The 11,033-nt window shown below is 36.3% G+C and overlaps 1 protein-coding gene across 2 annotated transcripts; it reads right to left on the bottom strand.

Annotated features, from left to right (window-relative positions):
- Positions 1–822: 822 nt before the first annotated feature.
- CENPX (centromere protein X) lies at positions 823–10,991 on the bottom strand. Of its 2 annotated transcripts, XR_015741355.1 has the most exons (6): positions 10,863–10,991; positions 5,657–5,708; positions 5,390–5,443; positions 4,815–4,903; positions 4,325–4,634; positions 823–1,410 (listed from the first exon to the last, which is right to left on the bottom strand). XR_015741355.1 is itself a non-coding variant. In XM_026701868.2 (5 exons), the coding sequence occupies exons 1-5, from the start codon at positions 10,911–10,913 to the stop codon at positions 4,620–4,622; spliced, it is 261 nt and encodes an 86-aa protein (XP_026557653.1). In that variant the 5' UTR covers positions 10,914–10,991; the 3' UTR covers positions 3,965–4,619. The 2 variants fall into 2 exon arrangements, 1 of the variants encoding a protein (XP_026557653.1); XM_026701868.2 differs by lacking the exon at positions 823–1,410 and having other exon boundaries at positions 3,965–4,634.
- Between the last annotated feature and the right edge of the window lie 42 nt (positions 10,992–11,033).

Here is an 11,033-nt window from a genome sequence, read left to right as displayed (position 1 = left end):
AGTTAAAATGAGATGAAAATTGAATCCATAGAACAGTTCTGCCCACACACTCTACTATCATCTATAATACTTAAGAGTGGCTGCTCTAAAAATAATTACAAAGCAAATTCACATTACTATACAAAACAGCCTGTATCAATCACCCTATTCTTACTGAAATAATGTGGGTCTGTATACTTTTCAGTTAGTCCTCCTCTGCATAAGAGTTTAGCGAGTATCTTATTTCTGCATCCTGTGTTGGAAGTTTTCTTTCCTTTGAACCAGTTACTCTTGACATCAGAGCTGGTTTTGGTCTTCCATATATCCTTTTGTATGGTATACTATAGTTGGATAGTTGACACTTTGTGCTACATCTTTACATCCCGTCTATTCAGATAATTGTACGTATTAGCATGATAAGTTTGCTTGAACAGTATATGTGGCTTCTTTAAAAACAGAGAATTTTGTTTTGATATTTCAACTACATGCATTCTGCTTGATGCCAGATTCTAGATTTGCAATGCAAAATCAGCAAATTAACATCCCTAGTTCAAGAGTTTCCTACTTTTTTATCCCACTGTTTTTCAGTAAGAGGCAAATTTCTCCTGTCCATCAATTCTTCTACAAGTTTCCATATGTAATGTTGAATGCTAGTTCCTCCAGAAGAATCAGAAAAACTGATGCTTACCAATGCAGAATGATCAATTTGCAGAGGTGCTTCTGTTTCAAAATTTTGTTTTTGAAGGACTGTGCTTCCAAACATTAGCTTAGCTTTAGATTATTCTCAGCTTGAGACACAGACAAGGATCTTGTCACAAATTCATAAATTCCACTGAATGGTAGTTGAGAAGGCGTAATTGTCAAAACTTTGTATTTATTAGATTTTATCCCATTTTTATTACTTTACAAGTAACTCAAGGCAATGAACACACTCCTGGTATATACTCCTGGTTTCTAGGCTAGATAAAACTAATAGTGATTACGACTGGAGGAGAACTCTGATTAATAAGATCTGTTGGAAAAGCTCTTATAAAAAGAGCTTTTAAAAACTGCAGGTTCAGTTTCTTGGAATAAAACCTAAAACACGGAATTGCCTTTATTTGCCTTAATAGTGATAAAGTAAAGTTGATGGAGCCAGCATTCATGATTGACAAATGCTTCTCAGGCAGATAATATACATCCCTCTGTCTCAAGGAGGATCTTCTTGAGGAAATGCTTCTTTAGCATGTAAGCAAATACCCATAAGCCCTCCCTTTCCAGGTGAAAAAGTTTTTGTAGTTTTGGAAATTGCAGACAGTTCTCACATAGCAGACAAGCTGTGAACCAAAAGGGTGGAAAGAAAAAGAAAAATACATTCTGTAGCTTCTGAGAAAACCAGAATTTGCAGAAAGGATTTTCCTGGTAACACATTGGCATGATTCCAAGGAAGTCCTATAGAGGAAAAGAAATGTTAAGTAAGAATGTACTAATCTGGCTTCTTTTTTCTATCTGTTTGTACAGAGACAATCAAATAATCAATCTTAAAAATTCAACCCTTGTGCATTTTGTGCAAATTATCCTTCATATAAGACTTGCATCTAAATGAGAGCACATTAGAATTGCATGGGTATCTGCTAAATCTTTTGTCCTGTATGTGTTCGAGACACTGCCCGATTGTAGCACCCCTATATTTTTATTTTCTACACCACTATGGTTTTGCATGTAAATACAGGTAGTCCTAGACTTACACTAGTTTGTTCAGTGACTGTTCAAAGTTACAATGGCATTGAAATAGTGACTGTTTTTGACTGTTATGATCGTTATTCACTCTTATGAGCGTTGCAGCATCCCCATGGTCATGTGATCAAAATTCGGAAGCTTGGGGACTGGTTCATATTGATGATAGTTGCAGTGTTCCGGGGTCACGTAATCCACTTTTGTGATGTGACAAACAAAGAAAATGGGGGAAGTCTACTTCACTTAACAACCATGCTACTAACTTAACAACTGCAGTGAGTCACTTAACTATGAGAAGAAAGGTCATAAAATGGGGCAAAACTTACTTACTTACTTAGCAGTAGAAATTTTGGACTCAATTGTGGTCATACGTTGAGGACTACCCGTAGTTTAAAAAAAATTAGAAGATCAACTTTCATGAGATTGATACATTTCTCCATGGATAGATGGGGCCAATATAAGTAGCATTCCGGTTTTTCACCCAGGAGGCAGCTAAATAGTTTCTATCTGCTTTTTCTCTCTTTTTTTTTATAATTTAATAAGCATGCACATTTCTATTGCTCAATAAGGCATGCCAGTTGTAAAGAAAAGAGCAAGTATAAACATCCCCCTGAAAGCAAGAAGGTAACAGCAAAAACAGTCACTACATTAAGGCAGGAAGCGGAGCTAGATTGTAGGACCGGATGTTTTCAGGGAGAGCTGATTTGAGTTCTCCAGCCTTACCCCTACATATTCAGTAGTGCCGCTACAAAAGCAATTATAATTTTTTTATGTGTACCACAATTTAGTGAGAGAGCTTGATCCAGCTGAAACAAAAGTACCAATTCCTTACAGCATGCTTGTTGAATAACCCTAAAGATCACATTCAGGTCTCATTTAATCTGTTCTAATCCTGCCTGGACTACAATTGGAGTTCATCTTGGAAAAATCCAAACAAGGACACTTCATTAATTCTAAGTGTATGCTAGAAAACAATTATATACTGTAGAATTGATTGCAATAAATTCACTGTATGCATTATGTTTCTTGAACACCTTCACTTTGAGTACAGAGCTTCCTGCCTTTGGCAGTGTCCTAGACAGAATTCAAGTTAAAGGTGTTCTATGAAGAAACTGTGTTGGCCATTTGCTCTCCAGGGAATATAAAAGTCAAACCAAAAGAAAATGGAGCAAGCACTTTGAGCAATTGGTTTCAATACATGCAATGATATATGTAATAATCATGTTGAGGTTGTTAGACAAATATCTTTTTCAAAGTAAGTTGATAGGCTAATAGTAACTAGTGCCTCTTGTCAATGCTGCAAGCCTTTAATTACTTTTGATTGCAATTGCAATTATACTTCCAAATGTGATTATATGTGTAAATATAAAGCCAATGTGAAAAACCCTTCTAGTACAGGATCTGGCTTGAGTTGGAGAAATCAAAGATCACACCCTCAATCACTCAGAACTCACTGGCTAAATTTAGGCTGGTTGATCACCTACCTCTTAACAGATAATATGGTTAATATAATATTTATATCATATGACACACATGGGAAGCATCTGCTTCCTAATATAGTTCTGAATACATCAGCATCCCAGCTAATGTGTCTCCTTTGTCTTAGGAGCATCTAGTATTAGGTATACCAGAAACAACGCAAAGCAACAGTAATTTGTTGTACAAAGCTAATATGTAGAAATAAACACTCTGGAGAACTCTCGTTGATCACTCTGGTTATTACCATTCTTACTTTAAAGCTGACATGGCAACAGATTCAAATGTGTATCATTAATTACACATACATCATATATAAATCAGGAATAGTGGGCTTGCTACTTCAGTTGTTGCTAGATTACAGCTTTAACATGGCTGACGATCAGAGGTATTGATAGCTGTAATCCAACATCCACAGGAGCACAGTTCTTCCTAGTTATGTTCCTTAAGTCCCACTGAATTTACTAGAGCTTACTTCTGAGTTCCTTAAGATACAAGTACCCTTCTTTTAGGCCTGATCTTTCTTTCACAACAGAACCAGATTCATTAGGCTACGCCCTGCCTCCATGTGTAAGGTTTACTATTTCACAGCTTTCCCCCCCCCTCCCCTGCTGGCAGAGGGGCTGGGTCTTGCATGATGTGGGATCCTCACGCATGCTGTTTGTTATTCTGCCCCTTTCTGAAAGTTTTTCTTTCGTCCTACAAAGAAGAGGCGGGGTGGGGAGGCCAAAGGACTCTTTGAAGATACTTGACTTTCTATGATTAATTGCAACAAGGAGCCCACACAAGGGAGGGAGGTTATTTTTGATTTATTGACGTTTCTTTGTAAGAACAAATTTATAGCAGAGGGAAGCAGCTTCTTAAGAGGAATATCAAATGGTTAAAAGGTTCCATGCACTCTTTGATGTCATGGCCCTGTGGAATGTGGGAAAGGATTGAAGGACAGGCACTGTTTATTCATAAAATAAAGATCAGGTACCTGCCGTTGGCACAGATTTGGGGCTGGGCTCCTATTTAAGAACTTAAGACAGTGCTCAGGCCTGGAGATGACAAGAGCCCTTGATGTGGCCAAGCCTCCCAAGCGTACTCACCCTTTCCACACACCTCTAGAAGGTGGCACCTGTTTTTCTCATTAGGAAAGTAAAAACATTACCTGACTATGAATGGCATCAGAAGGGCAGAGCAGAGTTTCAGATAGCCACCATCTGCTCCAGGAATTGTATTACAAGAAACTCCCAACAAACTCACAGTTATTTTAGGCAACACTGACAGCCACTAAGCACCCCAACAGAGATGGCAAACAGAGCTGAGAAGGAAGGCAAGTTGTCATTCCAGGAAGTCAGCACATTTTGTAGGAAATTCCATATTACAAGTCTGTGGCTCATTTTGTTTGAGTTCAGCAAGATCTTCTTAGTAACAGGAATGCAGGTTTTTCACTCATCGGGTTTCTAGAAATCCAGAAGCTAAGGAAATTAAGAATGTCAACATAAATAACAGATTTGCCCCAAATTAATTAACAAATCTCAGTTCCATTTGCCCAGTGAGGATATTACCAGTTAAACATCTCCCTGTAAAAGGAGATTGAGATGCTTTTGCCCATATCCTTATCTTATGAATTATGGGATCTGAGCTGTTGTACACACCAGCTGTGGCAAGATTTTTTCCATGTGTTCCACTTCCACCCTAGCTACATCTTCGGTCTGAGCTTGTCGTGCTGCTCGTGCCGCTGCTTCTGCAAAAGACACAAACATGGCAAGCAAAAATAAGTACAGGGCACATTGGGAAGGCTGGCAAAGATGGCACGTAGCAAGGGTTTTTCTTAATGGAAAGGGGTATTTTATGTTTGTGGTCCTTTTTCTTGTCGCATTATAAAAACAAAATTATTAGAGAGCAAGCATGTGCTCTTTTTATATGTATCCTTGACACATGACTAGATAATTCATAAGAGGCAGAAAGATCCTAAGTAGTAACTCACAGATTAAAATTTCTAGAAATTTTTGATTTTTAATCAGCATGCATACTTTAAAAGCAGTTCATATTAAGATCAGAAATCAATCCTGGGATCGGAATAAAAAATGAGATTTATGAGTGATACACTTGCTTCTGCTAAGTACACCAAGGCATGAATTAAGAAGACTGGAACTTCATTGTACAAGAAAAACGTTAAGGTGCTACAGGCCCTCTCCCACCTTTCTATGACTCAGTGTAGTTTAATTACCTCGGACAAATATTTTAAGCATTTCAGCCGTCAGCAACACTGCATCACCACTGGCTGAAAGAGAAGGAAAGTTCCTATGAGACCATGTCTAAGCATCATCATTCCCTACACACATTGCACATGCAACCCCAGAACCCATACGCCATGGCTATTGTTTCAGTTATTTCTCATGTTCCAGGGCACGGGTCTTGCCACAGAAACATTTGGGAAGATGTCCAGCAGCAGTTGGCCTCTTTACAGAGGCAGAAGGGGAAGCAATTACCGTACCTCGGGTTTTGTCATCTTTGAAGTGGAGTTGGAGCAGTTTGTTCACAGTCTCCTGCATAGAAAGGGACAATTCAGTTAAGAATTGTTAATGGAGAAAAAGTGAATCTTTATCTTTCCAGTTTTAAAAACTACTCAATAGGTAATGTAATATATTTTAGGTCACCTCCTGTTGGCATAGAAATACGTCAAAAGAAACTGACCAAATATATTACCAGGCTTACATCTTTTTCTTTTGAGAGCAAGAGGGAATCAACTACTGAAGCCTTCATACCTACACAATATGAAGATCCTATCATCCACTCTTCTAGCTGCTTGGACCAAATTTTAATTACTTAACAGTACATCTCCCATCCATTTCTACCAGCCATCCCACCTGTTTACAATTATTTACTTCAATGAACACTATTCCTTGCTTTTTAAAATTTTTTCCTTCTAGTCTTTCTGGAAATGGTAGAAAACCAATAAAGTACATTGTTTGGCATTTTCCATTATTCCTACTGACAGTTGGTTTCTTTGGGTGGGGGGAATAAAGGCATACAGAAGTTTTTTTTTAATCTCAGTAAAGAGGAAAATGTTTAGAAAAAAATAGAGTTAAATGATATTAAATGATTATAGTCAAGTATCATATATCCAATATCTTAATATGTACACTTTGGGGGAAACTTCTTGTAGTTTAAAAGCAAAACAACCCTCCTTTATCTTTGTTTTCTATTCTTATTAGAACAATGCAGCTTCAAAAATAATATGATATATTGTGAAAGTTCTCTAACCAATATTTACATTTACTGTTATGCTAGTTAAAATAGGCTGCAATCCACTGGTTTGGCTGGGAGAACTATTATTTTGTTTGTCATCTTGAAGAGCTATCTTCCATTAAAGGAGCATTTGTCTCAACTTCAAAGCTATTGGACTTTATGCACTTACTGTGTAAAAAAACTTTTAAGTACTTAACACAGTAAATCTGTAGACACATCTACCAGGTAATGAATTCAATGGGCTTTCTCTTAGGTAAGGGTATGTAAAAATATATCTTACCTGGATTTACAAACTTCATAGCCATTTCTTTGTTAAAAACCCATACCATTTCTGAATTTTGAGCTCTAAACCAACAAATTACTGATTAATCTAGAAAGTAAGGTCATACGTATCAAATATTTTTTTAGGTTGGGGTTTTAAGTGATACAATAATATCAAAGTCAGTGCATCAAAACTCAGAAATTCTAGCAATTCTGCATTCCACATAACCTGAATGTACATAGCAACATAACTTTTGATTAAAGACACAAAATAAAAGTGATGAAGAAAATATGATTTTGGGGGGAAACTTTATTAATTTGTAAATAAGACAAGCTGCATTTTTATTCCAAAACTGAAGAGAGAAAAGTGACCTAGAACACTACAGTTTAGTAACTGCAATTCTAGCAACTGAACAAACTAGTATATGAATCCATGTATGATATATAGCAACTGTTTTAAACATAAATTGATACTAAAACTTTACATGTGATGGACATGGATTACCCCACTAATTAAGTACTCTTACTCGATTTACCACTTAATCAAACCTCACCCCAAATATTCTTGTTTAGAAGATCAACACACTGATGAAAATAATTCCATGAATTGGTCTTCTGGGGAAGAAATGGCGGATTGAAGATGAATGCAGGAAAAGCAGGGTGGAATGAAGAGCTGTCGGGTAGACCAGCTTTTTGTAATTCCTCTCCAGACAAGAGGATTTGAGAGTGTCCATAAGTGCTCCAGACAGTTGCTCTCTACAGATCATTGGTGAGTTTAGAGTTCTGAGAAATGGGGGAATAACCATCTTGACCAAACCAGTCAAGCACCTTTGAAACAACACTGAGTTCATGTATTTTCTTTTTAATCATTTTTGGAAATTTAACAATCTTTCAACTGTTATGAATCTTTGGATCAATATGTTTTATAGAACTGAATGGGTTTCTTTAATTCTTACCGAAAGAAGTTATTAAGGACAAAAATTAAGGGATAAATAGTAAAAATGTGATCAAATTTTTGATTTAAAAAAGTTTCAAATGGTTATGGACCCAGATAAATTTGAAATAACATTTTAGAGTTTATTATGAAGAACCATTCTTGTAGGAAAATATAATTTTGAATTTTTTTAAAAATGAAAAAGACAAAATTAGGCATTAAAGGAAAATAGATGAAACATTACAATTATAGAAGGACACTCAAACTCAACTTACGAATACAGAATGCAGCAAATTATTTTAACATTGGACATACTAAAATATTTTTGAACAATGAACATAGATAGCACTATGTTTAAAAAATACTATGGAAGAGCTTTTATCTGACATGATTGAGACTGATTTGAAAGTGGATTTAAAAATGATGGACTACATGAATAACATGGAAAAAGATGTTACACTGGATATACAAACATGCTGATATTTTAATAAAACTGTGTGACATGGATAATTTTCCTACACTAGATTTACAAAAGAGGTATGTTAAAGCTTTGAAGAATTTTGTGTGGAGAACAAGTACTGAAAAGAAATCAAGTTCTGAGTCATTGTTTGAAGGGAGTAGAGATCAAGAATGATAGGAGAAAAAGGAAGGAATATAAAATTAGTGTATTTGATCAAGGCTAAAATAGCTATCCTTCCTCTGGTAACCCTTAATGGACATCTGCTGATATCATAACTGAAATGACAAGGTTTGATGAATGTGTTTACAGATAAGAGATAGGATATAGATTTTATAAAAATGGGAAAGAAGATCATTTGTTGCATTTTAAAACGTGATGTTACTAAAATTGTTTATTCTTTCTGTGATAAAAAGGGGAAGTCACTTTTTAATTTTGTTTACTATATTCTTTCTTTTCTTTCTTATTTTTTATATTTTATCTATTCTGCACCTTCTATTTTTATTTTTTAGTCTATTAGTTTTTATTGTTGTAAATTGTAATATTTAATAAAATTATTTAAAGTGATAATTCTATGAATTATAAAGAGAATTAAGAGTTTATAAGCATAGTAAGAAAAAAGTAGAAAGAACTGAGCACTAAAAGAAGTTCAAATGGATTAGTAGCAACTGTTAAATATCTGATAGGCAGGCAGATGGAAAAAAAGTATATTTCTAAGCACACCTAGTTTGCTATTCTGCTCACTTTTACTCAGATCACTTATTTATATAATATACAAATGTACACAATACAAAAGCTATCGAAGTAATAATTCTTAACAAAGAATATCCAAACAACTACAAAGTTTACAGAATGTAAGCTATATTATCTCACTTGAAACATTTTATACCATTTCTTCAGCCTGATGAAGGTTGGGTTTCAGGGAGAGAGGAAAGGAAGACAAGCTTCATGGGCTTATGCTAATCAGAATAGAAGGAGCACCACATCTTTTTTTCTAATTTTTTTTTTTAAAATTCCCTTCCGTGAAAGGTAAAGGGGAAAAAAGTGTTCTTCCAGCTCTAGAGCCAGGTACTTTTGTCTTCCTATTCATGCAATTGTTTATCAAGTCAGACTATTAGTAAACCAAGTTCAATATTATGTATCCTGCCTAGCAGGTTTCTAAGATTTCAGCTCTTTTGCAGTTGTACTTGCCAACACTTTACAAAGAAGCTGTGATTTGTCTCCTAAAACTTTGGACTTCGGCTTAGGGATACTTAATCATGTAAAATTGAGCTATAAAACTGGGCTAATTAAAACTGGGCATTCAATTATGCTCTTGAAGTAATTTTTTTTTAAAAAAAATACATTTTTTGTACAAAAGAAGCAGGCACATTTTCATTCTACTGCAGGCTTAATAGGAAACAAAATAGAAAATAAACGAAGCTCTAGTGCTATCTACTGTATCAGTCTAGAACTGCTCCAGAGAATTTCATTAATTGAACACCTAACACTCGCTTGAAGAAACATCAAATGATACGTTTGTGTGTCATTTAAAATGCATTTTGAGAAAATGATAGTTATTAATATACAGCTTCAGTAGCTGAGTGAAACTTATTATTCAGTACTGAGATAGCATTTTACTCCAAAATGAATTCAACTTTTATATGTTTCTTGGCCTCTTAGCAGTCTGTCCCCTCCTTTATTACTTTGCTCTCCTGACCGTACTGCCCTATTAGACCTTCCAGAATCCAATCTTCCATTACTAAATGTTTAGGGAAACTATTATCCTCAGGATGCATGACCCCTGGGCACTCTTTTAAAAAAACATTTTTAATTTTCCTTTGATTATATGGACAATATTCCAGTTTTAATATTGTGATCTCTCTCAGTTCAACAGTATACTTTATCCAATTTTTAATTAAATCCCAAGTATTATTTGAAGTTAAGTCTGAGGCTGTTTCTTTCCTAATCAAAGTTGTCACCGGTTTTGAACATAACAATTTATATCTAATTACATGTTCATAACGTAGACATGCTCTTATCCATGCAACAAAAAGAGTTCCAAGGAACAGCGCTCAGTATAAAGTTGTGTACTTCCATCCTAACGGTGTAACAACTAACAAAAGAGCCTTTGTCTTCGCGTTATAATGTAAAGCTAGTGTGCACAAATACATTATGATGAATAAACAGATTATTTCGTAATAATAGAAATAATAAACATGGATTAAACTTGTCCCGTAGACGGTATTAGGGGCGGCAAAACAAGACATGATCTCCGGCGTCCCCAGTCCAGGATACCAGAGAGACTCGATTTCATTTTATAGCCCAACTTAACCTATTTCTAACTCGTACTTTATAGGCGCCGCCTCAATCATCTTTATAGCTCATGGGCAGTTCTTCCAAAAGTCCTCTAATTTTTGCTTTTCAGCCAGCGGGGCCTCCATTTCTTTCCCACTCATCAATTCCTACTACACAGACTCCATTCCCAGATTGCCAATGGACCGGTCTATTCCTGCCTCAGTTCAAGTTGCAAGCCTCCGCCCTGCCAGACAGCCGGATCCCCGAACCTTAAATTCTTCTCCTTATACAACAACACCCCAACCCTTGGGATAGCTGGTCTGCATGGGAAGCCTCCGGACATTCCCACGTTACATCTCCCGATACATCCTGGTACGAATTGCTAAAACTTCGAATTGCCGGCGCCTCTTTCCTTTCTCCTTTCTCGCCCATCTTAAATCCTAACCCAGAAAGACCAAGTTGAACTCTTTGTTGTTGTTGTTGTTTCCCCACTGTTTGCTTCTCCCGGCCCATTTCCCTAACCTTTTTGAAGCCTCCCGCGCACTCTTCCCCGGTCTCCATTTCACACAGCATTCCCTTGATTAGATTCGGCGCTCAAAATCATCAGGACATCGCGTGGCATGTTGGGAAGTGTAGTTCCTGGAGTCCCACCCTCAACCGTTTACTTCCGGAGAAGACCGGAACCACCAGCGT

Source organism: Pseudonaja textilis, chromosome 2 (genome assembly GCF_049901715.1).
Source record: "Pseudonaja textilis isolate UNSWEBS1 chromosome 2, rPseTex1.2, whole genome shotgun sequence".
Lineage (NCBI taxonomy): Eukaryota > Metazoa > Chordata > Lepidosauria > Squamata > Elapidae > Pseudonaja > Pseudonaja textilis.
Note: the sequence above shows the minus strand (reverse complement) of the source record. Positions and strands in the feature narration are given on the sequence as shown.

Bases quoted from the DNA above. Each gene is read 5' to 3' on its own strand.
- CENPX (XM_026701868.2), bottom strand. From the start codon at position 10,913: ATGCTGTGTGAAATGGAGACCGGGGAAGAGTGCGCGGGAGGCTTCAAA. The intron at 5,444-5,656 runs GTACGGTAATTG...CTTCTCTTTCAG, and splicing joins CAAAGATGACAAAACCCGAG to CCAGTGGTGATGCAGTGTTG. The intron at 4,904-5,389 runs GTAATTAAACTA...TGTCTTTTGCAG, and splicing joins GCTTAAAATATTTGTCCGAG to AAGCAGCGGCACGAGCAGCA.